This window comes from Phoca vitulina, unplaced genomic scaffold, assembly GCF_004348235.1.
Source record: "Phoca vitulina isolate PV1807 unplaced genomic scaffold, GSC_HSeal_1.0 scaffold18, whole genome shotgun sequence".
NCBI classification, from domain to species: Eukaryota; Metazoa; Chordata; class Mammalia; order Carnivora; family Phocidae; genus Phoca; species Phoca vitulina.
Window position 1 is genome coordinate 26,382,936 of NW_022589721.1, and position 20,473 is coordinate 26,403,408.

A 20,473-nucleotide genomic window follows, 5' to 3' on the forward strand; every position below is an offset into this window, starting at 1 on the left:
GAGTGAAAAGGTCATGAGGAGGTGACCATACCTAAAAACCGTGGCTAAGTTACTGATACGAAACACAAAATTTAGCCCTGAATGTCAAGTCAGCTGACACAAAAGGGAAACACTGACCCATGTCTTATTAATTAGTAACAATTATCAAGCACTGTAATTAACTGGATCAGCCAAGACTTACTGTGCTGTATGCAGAATCTAGAGAGCCGGTTGAACTTTTAACAGGATCACAAACTTATAAGGACTTTTAATTTGACTTATTATTTTTAAAAATATGTTATATTTAGCTAGTTAGCTGTGATTTAGATGTTTTAATTGAAAGTGACATTTCTGGTAGCCCAGTCTATGGATCTCACCCATCAGAATCACCAAGAGGACTTTTTACAAACCACATTCCTGGGTCCTTCCCTGGACTTACTGAATCAGCATTTCCTGGGATGGGACTCAAGAATCTGAATTTTCAGTAAGATTCTCCTCCTGGTGATTCTTTTCTATTTTAGAATTCGAGAGTCATTGGTCTATGATCTATTGGTCTATGAAGTGTTGTTGATTTATGAAACTGTGTCATGTTGCTAGTGTTGAAGATCTGCTTCTGAAAATGAACTTAAAAAGATGCTACAGGATAGATTGTCTTGAGATTTGGCGGGGCACCACCTGTGATGATGGGACAGGGTTAGAGAAGGAGGGGTGGAACCAGGGATCGGCCTGATCCTGGTGCTGGGGACTCAGAGAAGGGTGGTTCCATGGGAAAGCACCTCATCCAGGCTGGAGTTTAGCATTGGGCTTCCAAGGAAGGAGACCAAAGTGATGGGTGGGCCGGTGGGCAGATGGGCAGGACTCTGGGAGAGGGAACCATGGGGCAAGTGGTCCACAGGCATCAGGGCAGAGATGCAGTCAGCACTGGAAAAAACTGCCCAGGACATGGAGGCTTTATCCACTGGGATGTGACTTGGGTTCAGGGGCTCCTAAGACAGGGCAGGAGAATGGCAAGAACGAGGCAGGGTCCCCACCCCGAAAAGGAGCTGAGGGGTTGAGTGAGCTCTCAGGAGTCAGGAATGAGTGATGTGATCAGAACTGGGACATTCGATCAGGGTGAGAGAAATTAGAACTGAGTCCAGGAGCACTGGCTTGGAGCCACTACGTTTCTCCAAGACTGGTCCTAGAAGCTGAGGTTGGGGTCTAGCAGCCACACCGAGTTATTAAGGAAAGTAGGTCCTGGGATGGGGCCTGGATGTGCTGACCCAGCAAACAGGGGCACGTTCTTGGAGTGTGATTAGCCGACATTGCAGAGCAGACATGGAAGGAGGCTGGGTCAGGGGACAAGTGCAGGTATTTGCCAACAGACACCTGGCTGGATCACTCCAGCCATACGCCCATGGAGTCCCCCATTTCTGAATATGCCTTCCCTACCACCTCTTCCTTTTCCCAGAGCCCAAAGCTGGACTTTCTCCCAATCTGAAAGGATTGTAGGGGCATATTCAGGACACTAGGTGAGCTTGGCTTAGAGACTGGCACATAACAGGCAGAGAATAAATGCTTGATGGATGAATGAACCAATAAATGAAGGAGGAAAGAGTCGAATTCTGTTTTCAGAAGGAACTTCAAAGCTAGGAATCAACTCATGCGTACTGGCCAAAGCACTCCCACTTTCGGTAATCATGAAGAAAGGAGCCCCTAGAAGTAAGAATGACCATAACTCAGTAGGTCGTGGGCCACCCGCACATATCCTCTTGCCCTCTCTTTCTGTTCTCACACCAGCTTCTTCGAATGTGAACAGCTGTGTGATGCGGACCCGTGCTGCACCGGCTTTGGCTTTCTCAATGTTTCCCAGTTAAAAGGTAATAGTGATAATAATTCTGCCTGCCTGTGTGCAGCTCTTTGCAGCCTGAAGAGCATGCTCACACCTCTGGTCTTCTTGTGCTGGATGGGGGGGGGGGTGTGATCCTTGTTCACAGATGGGAAGTGGGGGCGGGGAGAGGGGAGGTTGCTAATCACTGGGATAGCTGGGACAGCTCCTGGCCCACTAGCTGGGCACCTTTCCACAGCACTTCTGCCCGGCTGAAATGGCCTCCTTCCATACTCCTGTCTCATCTAAGACTCAGCTCAGGCAGCTGGGTGGGATGAACTCTGGATCCATCCATATGACCTGAGTTGAAAACTTGATTCAGTCACTTCCTAGGGGTGAGATCTTGGAAAAGCCACTTAATCAAAGAGCCTCAGCATCCCTCATCTGCAAATAGGAATACATATGCTATCCCCCTCATGCTGTTGCGTGAGGATCAAGTGATATGATGCAAACAGAGCCCTAGCCCAGTCCTGGGCATGTGACAGGTGCCCCAGGAGGATTAGCCGCCTCCAACCCTGTGCTCTTAGACCAGAAGCTCATTGCAGTACCACATTTTTCATCAGTGGCTAAGATCCCGCCTAGAATGCAGTAGAGTACCCCAAATATCTACTGGCGAATGAGTTTGCAGAATTTCTCTCATTCAGATACAATCTTCCATCATGATTGTTTTCCTCATCCTGGTTCCTCTTTGCTCCAGGAGGAGAGGTGACATGCCTAACTCTGAACAGCCTGGGACTTCAGACATGCACTGAGGAAAACGGAGGAGCCTGGCGCATTTTGGAGTGTGGCTCCTCTGACACGGAGGTCCGCACCTATCCCTTTGGATGGTACCAGAAACCTGGTGAGTGACCCGTCCCAAACAGCTGTGTGGCATCTTTAGTCATCCATTTCCCAACTGCATATTAGGATGATGTCCTTGGGCTGGGAAGTAGATTAGCCGGGATTCATTGGGTACAAGTGACAGAAACTGATTCTATTCAATGTAAGCAGGAAAGGAATTTATTAGAAAAGTCTGCTGATAGACTCAAAGGAAAGATGACTCACTAGGTCTCGCTAGGTCAGTGACATGAATGTATTCAGCAGGAAGGGATGGACACATCTCCAACATCAGGTTTTGGTGGTTATAGTCAAGCTTTAAATTCAAGGGAGAGAGTTTGGCCCAGCTTGGGCTATGCATTCTCCCACTGCCAGAGGGAGGGTGGGGAGGCTTGGGTGACAGTCCCAGCAAGATTGGATGCACTGAGGGAGAGGAGGGTCCCCAAAGTATAGTTAAGATGATGCTGCTGGCCAGGGGAAACCAACAGCTGTGCCCTCTGCCAAGGTCCCTAGTTTTTTGAAACTCGTCAGTTAATCAGGATAATGGGACACATGACAGTTTCAGGGAGGGAGAAGGGGGCAATGTACATTTGACCACATAGGTGGAGGTGGGATGTCAGGGTCAAGGCAGTGTTGTGTCAGTGTGGGTACCTCACACACCTGTGCTGATTATATGCCAGCACGTTTTAGGAGCTCAATTTGAAAATGGTGAATGAATGAATGAATGAATGGTCTGCATGGTGTGATGGAGAAGCTCCTGTACTCAAATGAAGAGATAGTAGTATCTTCCCAGATCTGCCATCTACTGTAGGTTTGTCTTTGGAAAAGTCTTCCTTTTCCTCCATTTCTCCGTTGGTAAAACCATGAGGGAGACTCACTCCGGCCCTATCGGCTCCTACCGTCCAGTGTGTATGGGTATGGGTACACCTGAGGAACAGCGGGGAGCTGCATGGAGACTGGTCATCCTCCCCTTGTGTCCCAGAAGCAAGTTCATAAAGATATCTCAGATACAAAGAGATTGAAAACCCTGTCTGAGTAGGTGTCCATTGAAGAGGCTGAGCTGAGGTTCATTATCTCCAATCTCTCCTACTAGTGGCTTCCTCCTTAGTTTCAGAGTTGATGATAGGACAGATGCTGGCCCTGCTGGGGCACCTGCCCTGGAAATGAGAGTCATGGGATGTCTGGCTTGAAGGAAACTTAGAGATCCATAGCTTTGATCTCTGCACTCTTCACATCTCCCAACACAACACGTTGCCCAAAGGAGGGAAGGAGAGGAGAACCGATAGGACCCATGCATCTGCTGTGTGTCCACATGGGTGATGTGTCCCTACTCGTGCTGGCATTTCTCCATGGGTGTATAATTCACTAAGCATGACGGCCTGTGGAGTAGGCATTATTTCCTCCTTTTCGAGATGAAGAGATGATGGCATAGAAAGTTGAAGCTACTCAACCAAACCACACAGTGAGAGTCAGGTTGCAAGCCCAGAGCTCACAACCCCAAACTTGACTTTCCTCCATTTCCATGTTGCCTGGCAGGTCTTTGATATCCCATGAATGATCAGATGGGAAAGTGTCCAGACCCTTTGACTGGTTTTCTCCTAACTCAATTAACTAATAAGCAATTGACTAATACATTGAAAAAAGTAAAATAAAACTGACTAATAAGCTAACAGACCAAAACAGTCAGTGGTTTGGCCTCTGGTTCCAGAGCCATATCCAACTTGAGGGGCCAGGGGTGGGCTTCTTGGTGGAATCTGGCTCTTGGTCCTTGTTCATGAGCCTACTAATCCCAGAGGCATTCCTTGGCTTCAGGTGAGATTTATTTCAAGTTAATTATTAGCAGGCTGAATGGAATCTTCCCTGCTGATGTCTACCTTGAGCATCCTGTGACTGATCCTTGATCTGAATTCACTCAGGGTTAAGGTTATGCTTTTAATTTTATTTTAACATCTTGATTTATTTTAGGAAAGACATTAGGGTTGTATGATGAAAGAGCCTCACTGGGTTTCTATTTAGAGAAGAATGTGCCATATAGGCTTTCACTAACTCACAGGGGCAGGGGAGAAGTGAGTGCCTGCTGAGTATGGTGGCCCAGCAGGAGACCCGAGGCTAGCTATGGGTATTGAGGGGGCTTCGAAACAGAACTCTTACCCTCCAAAACCTCTCTGCCCATCTCTCTTCCCATCCCTCTTCCCATTTCCTCATCCCACCAAAGACTGAAAAATGTCATTTTCTGTCTTCATATTGCTCAGGGCAGAGTTGGGTAAAAAGAAGCTTAAGAAATAAGTCATTTGTTCAGAAAGATCATGGGAATCAGACCAGAGTGTTACAACATCATGGCAGGAGTTGGCAAGGCAAAGAACACAAGGTGCTCATTGTCCCGACTCATTCCATCTGTTCTGTTTCTTTTCATCTGACGGCACAGACCACTAGCTTTTTCCAATATATATTTTGTGGGGTCAGGCTGGGGACTCAGAGTTCTGTCCAGAAACTCCAGGCCAGGGGATTAAAAATTCCCAGTGGTACTCTCTTTCCGTGGACACTGACTGAGCATGGACCATGCCCAGGGACTCTGGTGTTACCAATCCAGCCTGCATTCATTGGACTCTTCTGGTATGGCTGGCTGGATAAAACATTCAGAAGCATTAGCTTGTCTAATCCTCACAACCACTGTTAGATGAAAGGGAGGTCCGGGGAGGTTAAGTCACTTGCCCCAGCTCACCCAGGAATCGTGTCTTATTCACCCAACTGTATTCCATAAAGACTGAGTCAGTCACAAGGAACTAGGTCTGAGTTCTGGCTCTGTCATTTGCCTGCCTGTGCCTTGAAGGGTGCCTGGGACCCCAATCTTCCCCTCTCTGTCAGTCCTGGCACATGAAGCATTAGTTTTTACAGAAAAATTCTTTGCAGGAATTTCCCTAATAGACTTTGCCCTTGACTCTGAACCATGGCTTGGCCATTTGGTGTACTGACATCTATACTGAGCGTTTACCACAGGGCCCTGACCAGGCTCCAGGCTGAGAGCCAGAGACAAGAGGCATAACATGGGTCCTGTTTCTGAAGAACTAGCCCCGAGGAAAGAGAAAGGAAGTGATACTCACTGAGTTCCTACCGCACGTCAAGCGCTGTGGGAACACGAGAGGCAGAAGGTGCTGCCTACAGAGGGATCAACTGGGCCGAGGAGGCAGATGTGAGAGAAACGGAACATCTCTTCAGCCCTAACTGTGTCACAACCAACTCTAGAGTGCTTTCCCCCTGTACGAATTTAGTACCCCCTGTGAAGCTGGCTCCATTCCTCTCCCCTCGTGAGGAGATAATTATTCTCTGTGTAATCAGAGAGCTACTCAGGGATGTGGCCAGTGTTCCTGTGGCGGGATCCACCTGGGGGGGCGCTGCTTCTGGAGCACAGGAAGGGTTATGCAAAAGAGGTTCCAGGGCAAGTCTGGATGTAGATGAAGGAGAGCTGGCTGAAGGGAGCGGTGGCCGCCGTGTGGGGACAGGCAGCAGGCCGTGGAGGTGGGGTGCGCCATGGTCTGGCCCTCACAGCCCTCAGGCCTTCAGAGACCTGCTTGCAGGTAATGGGGCAGTCTGCACCAGGCTGCTCGCAGAGCAAAGGCCAGAGCTTAGCCTCCTGGCACCCGGGAGCAGGGAGCGCCAAGAGTGGACCCCAGAGAGCCCACGGCAATACCCTATCTGATTTTGCTGTCCACAGTGAACAGAAAGTTCCATGTATCAGCTCAGAGCTGAGGCTCATGCTGAGCAACTGTGTATGCAAATGAGGCTGTTTGCAGCCCCTTCCCGGCAGTAGGACCCAGAGAGCAAGCATTCTTAGCATCCAGGGTGGGAGTAGTGGGGCCCTGCTCTGTGGTCAGGCAGAGCCCCAGAGCCCAGGGTTTTCTGGAAGGGGCGGGCCTCTGGGGCATTGGTACCTTCCTTTTGCTCTTTGAAGACAACTAGGGCTGCCCATTCTTTCTGCAGCTGTGCATGCCCTGCAAGTGGGGCAGGGTCTCTGGTTTGTTTATAAAGTCAAATGTCGCTTCTAAAAAAAAAGAAAGCCAAAAAACAATCAAAGCCACATAGTTCCTGCCCTCTGCTAAGCAAATGCACTTGGACCTTGTAGCAATTCTAGATATAGGAACATAACCTGGGAAGGAAATGAAAAGCCCTTCTAATTATGCCTCCGTGCAGTCCTCGTCGAAGGCATAATTAGACATGTAGGTGGGGTACACAACGGTCCACTCTTCATCCTCACTCGCCTCCTGCCCCCAGCTCCTGCCTGGTACTCTGCACCAAGCTGCCTCTAGGCACCGGGCTGGCATTTTGCAGCAACATCTTTAGTCCCCAAGCAACCCGATGAGGCAGGGCCTGTTGTCACCCCCGTTCTGTGCTGTGCTGGCCAGTGTTGCACAGGTGGCAAGGGTGAGGGGAAGCCCTGATTCGTGGTGGATGCCACTTGTCGTGGTGTAAATGTCCCCACCACGGCGATTGTAGGCTACCGACTTGCTCTCTGCCTCATCCCAAAGGCACAACCCTATTAAGAAGTACTGCCAGAAGGTGAGGAAAGGTAAGGAAAGCAACGGCAGTGGAGTCACATGACCCGTTCTCTGCTGAGATGAGCTGCATGGCAGGGCTCCCCAGAATGAGCTCTGACTCACCTAAGGCTTCTGTGATGTGAGACGTTTATATAGTTTCCAGTGATCCGTTAGTACAATAAAATACACTGCGTACTATATGTATCCCATATGCATTCTTTACACTACAACACGACACAGCACAACACAATATAATACCACACACTTGCATAAACATCTCCTTTGCAGGCTGCGCTTACTTTGAATTTCAAGATGCATTTCCAGAAACAGAGTTACTGGGTCCGAGGGTGAGAACATTTGAATGCCCTTGATACGGATGGTCTAATGGTTCTCTGAAGACTGCACTAACTCTCAGGACCTTTGCTCTGAGAACCACTCTCTTCCAGGAAAGACAAATATTTCAACAAACAAACCAAGCTGGCCCGCTGGGTGTAATGGCGCATGACGGTGGTTAGTAGTTCTGAATGTCGCCTGAGGAGCTCACAGAATCTTGGTTGACAGAAACCAGAGCTCAGTCATTCCCAAAGTGTGTCCTTGGGCCAGCATCACCTGATCACTTGTTAGAAATGCCAGATCACAGGCCCCATCCAGGACCTGCTGAATCAGACACTGTGGGGGTGGGGCCGGCTCGGTGTTGCTACCAAGCCTGGGAACCAGAGCCTTAGAATGATGCCTGGAGGGAGCAGGTGTTTCCAGGCAGGTGGAGCCATGAAAAAAAAAAAAAAAATACAGTACAACTGGAGGTTCTAGAACTGAGAACGGCTGGGTCATAGCTCACCTGACCAAAGTGAAGAAGGCAGCGGAGGGGCGGCCCTGTAGGGGCCAGAACAGAGCATGACTCTAATCTGAGGCTTGTCGTGGAGGCAGACGAGGACAACAGACACAACGTGGCAAAGTGTGTCCCTGTGGAAGGGCAATGTCAAGAGCGAATAACGGCCAGCATTTATTGAGTGCCTACTGTAAGCCAAAGCTTTACACGTAGCAACTCATCTAAACCTTACAGGTCTGACATACATATTGTTGCAACCTCTATTTTACCGACAAGGACACTGAGAATAGGGAGGTGAGATAACTTGTCAAGGTCACACAGAGGGAAGCGTCCAAGCCAATGTTGCCCTGGGCAGCTGACCCCAGAGCCCCGCCCTTGACTGCTGACCACGCCCCCTGCAGCTGGGCAAGTGAGGAGATTCTGTGTGCACTCCTTAGTTTGGGCCACTGGGAGAAAATACTGATGGAGCTTAGATCTGTTCAGTACGGGGAGAGTGAGGGGAAGAAGATAGTTAGCACTTACGGATCACCTACTCAGTACGCCTGGTTTCTCATTTAATTTTTTTTTTTTTAAAGATTTATTTATTTATTTGAGAGAGCGAGAATGAGAGAGAGAGAGAGTACATGAGAGGGGGGGAGGGTCAGAGGGAGAAGCAGGCTCCCCGCCGAGCAGGGAGCCCGATGTGGGACTTGATCCCGGGACTCCGGGATCATGACCTGAGCCGAAGGCAGTCGCTCAACCAACTGAGCCACCCAGGCGCCCCTTTCTCATTTAATTTTTTACAACATCCTCCTTTTGTCAATGCTGAAACTAGGTCTAGAAAAGGCAGATGACTTGTCCCTCCACACTGTTTCTAAGTGGTACACGGAGATTCAGGTCAGGTCTGTCTGTGCTCCGAGTCCATGCTCTGTCCACCCCGCCATGCTGCGCACCACGAATACCCACCACTTACTGAGCTCCTACCCCGTGCCTGGCACTGCATAGTCTCCTGTCATCCCAAGGTCATTCTCAAGGTAGATTGTATTATCCTCATCGTGCACATGTGGAAATAGGCTCAGAGGGGTTAAGTGCCTTAGCCAAGTGAACAGAGTCAGAAAGTGATGGCCATCAGCACGTGTGCTGTCCCCCACCTGTCCCCGGAATGTGGCAGGACTGCACCTGCTCACCCCCAGCCTCGCTGCTGGCTTTGGTCAGTGACGTGTGTGCACATGAGGTGTGTCCCTTGTAGGCAGAAGCCATAGAGCAAGAGCGAAGTTTGCTGTGTTCTCTTTCCCTGCTGCAGTGTTGTGGAAGCCAGGGGCATGGTGGAGCCCTGCTCCACGTGGGGCCCCAGGGCGGATGACACAGAGCCAAGCCCCAGCCCACCTGCAGTGGACACTGGGTGTGAGGGACAGACTCTCCTGCATGGTGGTGGTTTTAAGCCACTGAGATGTGATTGTCACCTCACCCCAACCTAGGCCATCCTGACCGATTCAGGGTGACAGCCTGCCTGCCTTCCAGGTCCAATTTCGCCATCACCACCATGAACCCCTGTTAATGCCTTTGAGGGTGTAGGGGAGCTAAAAGGCTGCCTCTTCTTCTTTTCAGTTGCTCAGAATGATGCTCCCAGTTTTTGCCCCTCGGTGGTTCTGCCTTCCCTCCCGGAGAAAGGTAAGCACATGGTCTTTTCCACCCCTCTGATGAGGGAGCCACCTCACTCTCCCTTCTCCTCCTCTTCCCTTTAGTTTTGCTCAGTGGTGGATAGCTCGCACGGCCCTCTCGCCTTCATTAATTCAAGCTCCTGTCAACCGCACACAAGCATAGATAGGGCAATGCCGGCACCACGCCCATTTCACAGATGAGAAAACCGGCTCCCGGAGAATCAATGCCTTGGCTGAATAGTGCAATCCACTGGAAGCAGAGGAGGGTTTCGTCTGGTTCCTGCACTTTTCATTCCAAGGATTGTTCTCCCCCGGTCCAAGAATGACTAGACCTGTACCGTCCTGGGGCAATGTTGAGAATGGTGGCACTTAGGGCCCCAAAGGATAGAACTAGCTATTTCTTAATGCAGAGGAGAGGGGGCTCTCAGCCCTCAGCCCACTGGGTGGCACAGGGCCATCTGAAGCAGGGCACCACGCCCGGGAGCATGGCCCGGACTGAAGCTGCCGCCCCAGCCTGCACATGGCGCACGGCCCCACCACTGCATGTCCTGTCTGGTCACGAGGCAGCAGGAAGTGCAGGGCGGTGGGGCGCACTGGGCCGGTTCTGGAGGGCGGTGAGCTGGGCGCAGGACAGGCGAGCGTGGGCCTCGACGCACATCCTTATTCTGCCTTCCCTAAGTCAGGAAATGACTGCAAGGGCCCAAGCGACAACATTAATTCCTGTCCTGTGACATGATGTCTGCGGTGCTTCAGACTATAACCTGTCATTATAGTCCTGGCTGAAGAGACAGAATATAGCTTGTGTAGGAGGGAATCACTTGGCCAAGGCTGTGGCTAAAAGTACAAACATCCTCAACAACCCGGGTTGTGAGTTTCTTCCACCCAGTGCAAAGAGCTAACTTTGGAGAATATATGCACACATGGGTATTTTTTCCTGCACATTCTATACAGAATTATATCTGTGTCTAAACACTTGAAGACTTTATGTCTAGGATTTTGGGTGCAAGCACCATATGTGTATGATCTGGTGGCAGCTTTTTGAAATGCTGGGAGGTGGGAGTCACCATTTGCCAAGTCATGGATGGTGGACGGGGGCGCTTAGGGTTGGTTAACACACCCAAGGCCAAGCAGTGAATATATATCCCAGCCAGACTCTGGTCAAGGTTGATACCGACTTTTATCAAGATAATGTAAAAGCAATTGGAATAATCAAATTGTCCCCAAAGATTTATGGTTTTAAAAAAACCCAACTGGTTCCTTGCCTCACCTCTACCCCCTGCCATTTCTGCTTCCAGAGGCTACCACATTTAACTTTTACAGCTGGTTTTTCTCATTCTGGCCTCTCCATTTCTAAATAACACAGGGATCCTGCTATTCCTTGATTTGTCCGTCTTGGAGCGACTGTTGAGTCCCTGCCTTGAATGGGGGAAGACTTGGGGTTCTCTTTTATCGCCCTTTCCAGAGTTCCCCTTCATCTGCAACATGTAGTAATGTCAAGACTTGAGGTCGAAACAAGAGTATTACTTATTCCATCCACGTACATAGGGCTCACTGGGGAGCCCGGAAGTGCAAGAGCGACCTCCTATTCCCATTAGCAATCCCCGTGTGTGGGCGGCTGACCCTCCTGTTTCAGCCCCATGTTCCACCCCTGCCTTCCATGGTACCTTCTTGGGCTTCCTGGGGTGCCCGTGGAGCAGGCAGGTCAGTCCGTACTCTGCTCTGCAGGCACCCGGAGTATTAACTCCTCCTCGCTGACAGGTCCATCAACACACCTCCCTCTTCTCCTCATTGAAAATGTGTTCAGTTCCTTTATCTGCTGTTTGCTCATTCTTGTTTTTGTGTGTTATCTTTTGCGGGTTTAGTCATTTTAAATCCCTTTACTTCATTTTGTAGGAGGGAGAGAAGAGAAATGTGCTGCATTTAATTAGATGTGAGAATATAGTCTTTTTTGAAACTTTTCAGCATTTGGTGAAGGCTCCATTTTGTCCTCAGCACTGCACTAAGCATTTGATCTTCACATAAATCTCAGGAGACAGGTCCTCTTTTAATATCAGTTAGTTATAGAAAATTCAAACAATGCAGAAATATAGAGAAAAAAATCACAGAGTTACATAGAAGTAATGTTGGTTCAAACATTGTTTTATTTGCTTCTAATCTCTTTAGGCTTATTCTGTGGTTTGAAGCAGTTGTAATCTCTCTACAATGTTACTCTTTTGTTTTTATCTAATAGAGCATTGTGTGTGTGTTTCCAAATTGTTACAGATCTCTCTAAGTCATGCATTCATGCATGCATATGCTCGTTCATGCATGTATATGTTCATTCATTCATTCATTCGTTCGTTCCTCTGTCCACATTCCTACCGTCACTATGCTCCCCGTCTGGTGAGAAAGAAGCAGGTAAAGACAGGTCAGTGTTACCAGCAATGGTTTCCGTATTACTCCACCAGGTAGACACACTGCCCTTTACTAACTCATTCCTCTATTTTTGGATATTTGATTGTTTATGACTCTTCACCATTATGGAAATACCACAATGAATCCCTGAGTACATAAAGCTCTTCCCAACGTCTAGGTTACTTCCCGGGGGCACATTCTCCAAAGCACAATGACTGGGTTTGACAACTTTGTATTTTAAGACTCTAGGTTTGTGTTGCCAAACTGGTCTCCAGCAGTTGTTGCCAGAGGCATCCTGGCTAGCAAGAATTGGTTTCCCACTCTGAACGTCAAATGCATACTGTGCAATATGAGCAAATCAGAGCACGGCTGCCTCCAGGTGACGAGAGTGCCTCCACTCTGGTTTTGTGATAATTTGTATTCCTGGCACTTGAATGACCAACACAAGAAAGAAAAGGAGGTAGAATTTCGCTTCCCCCTTCACGCATGCAGGCTGGGGATCTGAGTGGAGCTTTCCAAGGCAGAGTGACGTGTCACAGTATTTTTCAACAAGTGTGATTTTGACGAGTGGGATTTGGAGGCGGGAGGGATGTCAGAGCTCACATTCCATCTGTGCTTAGAGTTCTCAAATTGGAATTAGGAGTCTGGGCGTGTTCCCCTGGTGGGCATCAGGGGGGTATGTCAACATGATTCTGACATGGATTGTGTGTGCGTGTGTGTGTGTGTGCACACGTGTGTAAGCACCATGTATATGTAAAATGCTCATCTTTATACACTTTCTGTTCTGGGAGAAAAGGAAATATTTACTAAGCACCAAACATTTTACAAATCATTTAATGCTCCTAAGAAATTTAGATGGTAGTAAGTTCTCTCTTTCAAATAAGGGAGCGGAGGGTCCCAGAGGTTAAATTAACACCTGGGATTTGAACCCCCATGCATTTGGCCCCCCTCTGAGTTAGATAAGAATATCTGGTTAGTTTGAGTTTCTGGAAAGGGTGACAGAGATAGACTTCCAGTCCTAGACTTGTCTGGACATCTATGCTTGGCCTTGTTTTTTGTGACGAGTCAGCATTATTCAGCCACCCATTTAAAGCCTCTTTGAAGAGGGGATTCTGAGACACCAATTGGTCAGTGGGGATGGTGTGAGGGTGAAGGTGACTTCTGAACTCTCAGACATCTGTCTGGGGTACATACCATGTACTAGAGCACCAGGGAGGTTTCTAACACACTAGCTGGTTTGAAGATGTCAGGAGTTTGTCAACTGGCCAAGTTTCAGAAAGCCTTTCCTTCAGAGAGAGTGGGTTGTGTGTGCAAAGGCCCAGGGGCACGAAACAGCCTGGGGCATGCAGACATTGGAGACATTTCCATGCGGTGAGGTGAGACAGATGAGCAGTACAGAAAAGCTTGCACTGGAGCGTGGAGCTGGCAGGAGACTTGGTATTGGGTGTGGCACTCGACCTTGGTAGGATCTCTTGGGGGTGGGTGAGGAGGAAAGTGGCAGCGAGCTCAAGGGTGGGCAAGTTAGAGAAATATTTTAGGGAAAAACAGCTAATCTTTCACTTCAATGTGGTTCAATTCAGTGACTATATGTATGCCAGCCACTTTTAGAGTAATGGATTCTGAATTTTCACTTAAATTCCAGAAAAGGCACTGTGTGGAGGTTGGAAGTCTTGACTGCAAAGATAGGAGCCTGCCTTCTGGTCAGGAGAAAGGCACAGGAAGTCAAAATTGAAGGAGATGGGCCACTTACCACAGTGGGGCCTCAGGAAGCATCCCCCAAATTCACCGCAGACAGGCAGGGCAAACACCACAGGTGCATCATGGCCACACTGGGTCATAAAGAAGGATGGAGCATTTGCCAGATGCCAAGGTGGGAATAGGAAGCATCCTGGGTAAGGGAGGTGCACGAAGAGAAGGCCAGGGTGTGCATTGGCCCCGCATATGCAGGGAGATACAAGTCCTTCAGGATCCCAGGGCCAGCAAGGGGCAAGGAGAGGCTGGGTGGGGGACAGGGGCCAAGAAATAGAGGACTTTGGGTCCCACACATCCCTAAAGGGCTTTACATAGTTGCACAGTGAGCTTTCAAACTGTTGGAAGGCTCTCCTTTGGGGCTGTGAGCGGGATGCCTTGGCTGATGGACAAGCTCGATTTTGAGAAAATGGGGACAGTTGTGTCATCTGTGTATAGAGTACCATTTTACTCTTTGGGGGAAAATTTGTACATTTTTTAAAACAAGTGAAACAGTAAAGATGTCATTTCTTTATAAGAGAAAACGTCCATTGCTTCTTAAAAGTCCCACAACAACCAATCCAGAGAGGATGCTTGGGGTTAGCAGGAATCGTCTGCTCAGACGCTGAAGGCTGCTGTAGGATGACGACTGTCTCCCCGTCTCCTGCATGCCCAAACACAGAGTCTTTGGATCGCAAACCAGAGGAAAACACAGAGTATGAGTCTTTGGAAATATGTACCTGCATTCTAAGTTCATTTCACCTGACACTTCAAAATGCCCCTTAGGAAATGCTCCAGCCCTTGAGCATGAGCCCCCTGGGAGCAGCAGGTGCGGAGGGCTGTGAGTGGCCCTGCGGCTGGGAGGGTGCAAGGTGGTGCTGAGACACATGCCTCCTTCCGGTGGGCCCTGGCCGGCTTTCCAGCGCCTCTCCTCACCGCCGGCTGGAGCTCAGGGATAGCCACAGCCTGAAGTCCAGGTGATGGAAGCGGCTGCATGACCAGTCTTTCGGGCCATGCAGTTATGGTCCATCAACTTTGTCCGCCTTGCCTCTGTCCTTTGCCGTCAGCTGTGCCAGTGGGTTGATGGAATTCAGTTGATCATTTCTGCAAATGTTTTCCATTAAGCCAGAGAGTCGTATGATCCCAAAAAATGTCAGTGCTGGCCAGGAGCGTGCCCATCATCTAATTGTGGGAAGCAATGGGACATGGTGCAGCCACGGGCTTTGAAGTCCATCCACCCAACTTCTAGTCCTATTCCAGCTCTCAGCCACTGAGGTCTGGGGCCGTATTTCTCAGCCTTGCGATGCCTCTGCTTGCCTCTTTGAAACAGGGATGATGGTAGAAAATAAGATAGATGATTGTAGGAGGCTCATGTGGAAGAATAAGTAAAGTACAATGCTCTGCACAGAACCTGATTAAGTGAGTATTTAAGAAATGTCAGCGATAATTCACAAGTCCAAACCCATCTTTTCATGGAAGAGGAAACAGGAAGAGAGAGAAAATGGCTCTGCTAAGTCACAGCCTTTAACTGGCTTAACGGGCAAAGCTATAAAATTTTATATATAATATACAATTATATTATGTTACACACACACACACACACACAGAGGGAGGGAGGGAGCGCATGCAGGGGGAGGGGCATATGGAGAGAGCAGACTCCTTGCTGAGTGGAGCCCAACGCAGGGCTCCATCCCACATCCCTGAGATCATGACCTGAACCAAAATTGAGAGTCGGATCTCAACCGGCTGAGCCACCCAGGTGCCCCTCTTTTAAAAAATCCCTACTTATTGGGATATTATGTCAGTCACTGTGCTAAGTGCTTTCCGTATTTTAACCCTCACAGCTGCCCTATGAGATGTGCATGATTATGTCCATTTTACAGATTTGGAAGCGAAGGGTCAGAGAGGTCCAAGGTCACACAATTAGTAAATGGTAGAGCTTGGATTCAAAACCAGTCTGAATTCAAACCCAGTCTCCCCACTAAATGTGCTGACTGTAGTCGGTTGAGTTCCTCAGGAATCAGACTCTGAAGGGGTTTGGTGTGCAGGTCCTTGTTTAGGGAATGGTACCTGCAGGGGTGGGAGGGGGAAAGAGAAGGTGTAGGACTGGCCAGGGGAGAAGGTGAGCTGCAGTGTGGTCTCAGCTGCCCTTTCTGGGATGCTGGGATGACCTTCAAAATGTCTGTGCCCTCACATTGGTCACACATTGATGTAGGCATGACCTTCTGGAGGGGCCAGCAGCACTCCCGGCAGCTGGGCAGACAGGCTCGTTCCTGAGGTCACAGCGTGCACCCCAGGGGCGGCCGACTTTAATAGTCTCATCGAGGGCACGCTTGAGGGCACGGCGGGCGCTACCAAAGACGGCGCAGGTGCATCATCGTCTTCCCATTGAGCCACTAGACTGGTGACACAGTAACCCAGACAAGGGTCAATTCTTAATCCTTTTGGTCCTCGGGCTGGAAGGCCCAGATGAACAGGCACCGACTCCAACAGCTTGTGTAAAACTCACATCTCCTTTCCAAATACGCACAGAGTTTGCGTGTGTGTGCGCCCTGCCGAGGAGCTCACAGGGCACAGTGTGCAGTGACCCCATGAGAACAGCTGTGCGGGAATGGGTCTCGGATCCCGGGGACCAGCTCCCCTCTCTGAGCAGGACGTGCAGCCGGGATGCTCCTGTGCCACAGGACCGCACTGCCCGGGCAACTGCAATCAGCGGGGCCGAGCCCGCTCTGGGCACAGCCTCACAACTAGCAGCCCCCCCAACCCCCGACCTCTCCTCTGAGACCCAGGGGCCAAGAAGCACAAGGACACAGCTGGTAAAATGGGATCACAGCAATGGCAGGTGGAAGGACAATAGGGAATGTGCCTCCTAGTGCACCTCTACGGGGTCTGTTTGCCCTCCACTCTGAGCTAACGTCACCTCTGACTCTTCACCTCCCACCCTGCTTTGTTGTCTGCTGTGAAATCTTCTCAACTGTTTACTTCTCGAATATTTGTCTGCCCTTCCTCCAGAAGGGAAACTGCACAGGGCTGGGACTTCATCTGTCTATTCGCTGCTGTAGTCTTAACCCCTAGAAGTTTGCCTGGTACTTAGTTAGTACTATGAAGTATTTACTGAATGAATGAGTGTACTCCTTCTTGCTTGCTAGATTTTGTGCTCCCAGAAATGGAATTTGTAACTTATGGCTTGATCCTTCACACAAAGCACAGTGTCCGGTCTACAGTAGATGCTCGATATTATTTCCTTTATAATAGTTAGGTTGAATATGTTTATATTCCATTTGCTCTAGGTTACTATTTAAAGCTAATAGTGATTCAATTAATGTTTGTTGGAAGAAAGAATAAATGAATAAAGGGTGGTGGCGTATTGGAAGATGCTCCTGTGCCACAGGACCACACTGCCCGGGCAACTGCAATCAGCGGATTTGCCACTCCTTAGTTGTGTGACCTTGACCAATTTCAAGAACTTTTCTGAGTCTCAGCTGCCTTACCTGTATGGAGATGAGATGCCTACTTCAAAGAGGTGTTGTCAAGCTTGAAAGAGATATATGTAAAATTACTTCATCCAGTGTCTGCTGACGTTTGGCTTTGTTGAAATAGCTAAATTAGGTCAAGCATTGCCAGTTCGAAGGGATCCCTTTCACAGGTAGTATGTATGAATGCTGTCTCTGCAATTGTATAGTGTACAACCTGTGCAGCTGTCCATAGTAAGCCTGGGAGACACTTGATTAATGTTTGCTGAATGATTGGGTCTTGAGCCCTTGTTAGATCTTAGGGGATGGAGAAGACTTAGGATTTTCCTCAGAAACTTCCTCCTCAGATAGGATGAGTTTTGCACCTCACCCATCAAGGATTCGCTCAATCAAATTTAAGGGAGATAGAGTCAAGAAGAAAATATGCCAGCTAGGAACTACCTTTTGGATTTGGTCGTTTTGGCTTTAGCTTTAAAGATTTTTCTCAGGTTTCTTGCTTAGCTATAGGAGGTGTTTTTTTAGCCTGGAATCAATCAGATACCACATGATAAAAAATGACCCCAATGGAAACTGTGAAGTAGAGGGAACTGACTTTTGATTCCACCTGATTTTCTTTCCCTCCCTATTCCTGGCCTTCAGCCCACTCTGGGAAACTCATAATTTCATGCTTCTCAGCATCATGCCTCCCCTATGGAACTTCCATCCCAAGGCAGGGCCCACCCCCAAATCAGCCTTAGTTAGCTAACCGTCATGGAGTGGAAGCACCTTGTTTGTTTACTGTTTCATTTCCTAGTGCTCTGCTTGAAAACTCTTGTCAAACCTAATGGAGTTAACAAAATATTAAAACTAAGGTGAAAATGATTGATATTATGTCAATATGATATTTTATACAAGACTTTTCACATTTTAACAAGTGGATAAACCAGAAAACTTTTATTTCTCAGGCCATTTAACAAGTATTTGGAGGAAATATTTTAAACAGGTTGCCTTTCCTAGAGCCCCTCAAGTCATTCTATGTAGCTGACTATAGGTTAAACCATCCCTGAATGCAATCCATCGACAGTAGTAGATTTCCTTTAGTTTCACAGATTATAATAATATCAACTGTTGATTAAAAATAGTAATACTGTGTTATAAGTGGCTAATGCTATATAAAGCTTTGTTTCATTTTAATGATCCTTTGGTCATTCCTCATTTATTCTTCCCCACTGTTGAGTCTCTGCTGAGTTCCCTGACCTCTTTGGAGGAACTGGATTTGATTTATGATGGAAGCAGTCACCTTCCCTCCCATGTGTGCAGAGTCTAGGAGGTGAGAGGGCCCAGCTCAGGAGCCAGGAGCAACTGAGAGGAGGCCTCAGTATGGATGAGTCATCTGGCATCATGGGGGGCCAGTGGGGGATGAGTAGGGGACAGGGTCAGAGGTGGTCTTGCTGTGATGGAGACAGAGGTGATGAGCTCTCCGCCACTGGAGTATTCAAGCATGTTGGAGATGCCCTTGCTGTGTGAGGAGTTGGCTTAAATGTCCTCTAAGTTTCCCTTTGAGTTTTCTATTTTTTGAGATTCTAATTATTGGCTCAGTTATGCTTTAAGGTGTGGTTTTTGTTTTTCTGTTTTTGTGATAACTTACGCACAAGCAAGCAAGTTTTTGGCAGATGTTTGTAGAAGTAGATGCAGTGAAGCAGAGAGACTTTGGCTTTTGGTGAATCTGGGTTTCAATTCTAGTTCTGTTCTTAGTCTGTATGACCCCAGGCAAGTCACGTCACTGCTCTGAGCCTGAGTGTCCTGAAGGCAGATTTCTTAATATCCCTGCATCCACAAGTGACTGTGAGGTTTGGATGAAGTCACGGAGGGAAGCACAAAACACAGTGCCTGACACACACAGTATGTAACTGACAAGGTGACAGCCACAGCTGACCTTACTGTCACGGGAGTAAGAGGGTCTGAGTGCAGTCTCAGGGGTCTGACTTCCTGGGTCCAGAGCAACTGCGTGACCTGGGGCGAGGTGCCCACAGTCCAGTCAGAGGTCAGACCAGCCTCTGCCTGATGCTCTTGTTCAGCATCCCGAGAGAGATCTCTGCATTATTGGAATGACTTTGCTCAGCTCATGTTGGTTCTCCAGATGCATTTGTGCCCCTGAATTTCTGCAGTTTGACCCAGGACCCAGGATCACACATAATGACCTCAAGAAAGAGGAGTTCACATGCTCTCAGAAAACTCCATTATCGTCCTGTCTTCCAGATCGCCTTTGTATGTGGGGAGGATTTGAAGGGGTCCACTTAATATGAGTCAGACTTCTTAGAGAGAAATCAAATATAACGTGAGCCTTTGAATTTTCAGTAGGAATTTTTCTGGTGATGAACTTAGTCATTTGTTAGGAGGACATAGAGGGAGTATTGCTCCAAGTCTGGTTTCATGTGTATGTGTTTTTCTTAGTTAGAAATTTTCTCCAGCAGTGTCTTTGAAGTTGGTGTAAAAGATGATTACTCACCAACCCACAGTTCATAACCTCAACAGATGTTGGACCATTTTAGATGTCTCTGGAAATCTCTGCCTGCGAAGTGCATGCCACTAAAGGGAACCACTTTATGTTTGAAGTTGAGCCGTGAGGAGAAAGGGGTAGCTGTGGGGAAGTGGGGACTGGGAGGGGGCAGTCTTGGTCAAGTCTTTGTTTTGCCAGCCATGAGCTGTGACCATGACCATGTCATTCACCACCTCTGAGCTCCAGTTCAGTCCCTCAAAAAATAGTAATATTAATACAACTAATGCACATAGTGATTAAATCTTGCGATGTGAATGAAATGTTCCATAAACTGGAATGCACCACCTACAAGTGAGATATTATTAAATTGGTGGACCATTAATTGTTTCTTAGGTGATTAATTGATCCATTTATCTACTCGTTCAATAATTATTTATTGAGGTCTTGTGGTATGTGAGTAATTATAGTATTAATCTTTACAGAGATAAAAAAAGAATCGGTATCCCATTTCTTCTTTATTAATTAAGGAACTTCATTAATTAAATCATTAAATACACATTTATGAATTGGGCAGTCCATGCAAAATTGTGATATTATTATTTCTGTTTAGCACATGGAACCATTAATAAATGCCACCTACAACTATATTACTACTTTTATATACTATTAAGAGAGGTCTTGGAGAAGCAATGGAAACTGAAGCAGAGTTTTTGATCCCCAGGAGCTCATAATTTAA

The 20,473-nt window shown here is 48.0% G+C and overlaps 1 protein-coding gene across 1 annotated transcript in view; it reads left to right on the top strand.

The window, feature by feature from the left end:
* The window catches only part of TG (thyroglobulin), a 237,253-nt gene that overhangs the window by 88,051 nt on the left and 128,729 nt on the right, over positions 1-20,473 (top strand). The window contains exons 33-35 of the mRNA XM_032415805.1: positions 1,759-1,838; positions 2,544-2,687; positions 9,611-9,673. Coding sequence (XP_032271696.1) covers positions 1,759-1,838; positions 2,544-2,687; positions 9,611-9,673 — 287 coding nt within the window. The remainder of the gene's footprint in view (positions 1-1,758; positions 1,839-2,543; positions 2,688-9,610; positions 9,674-20,473) is intronic.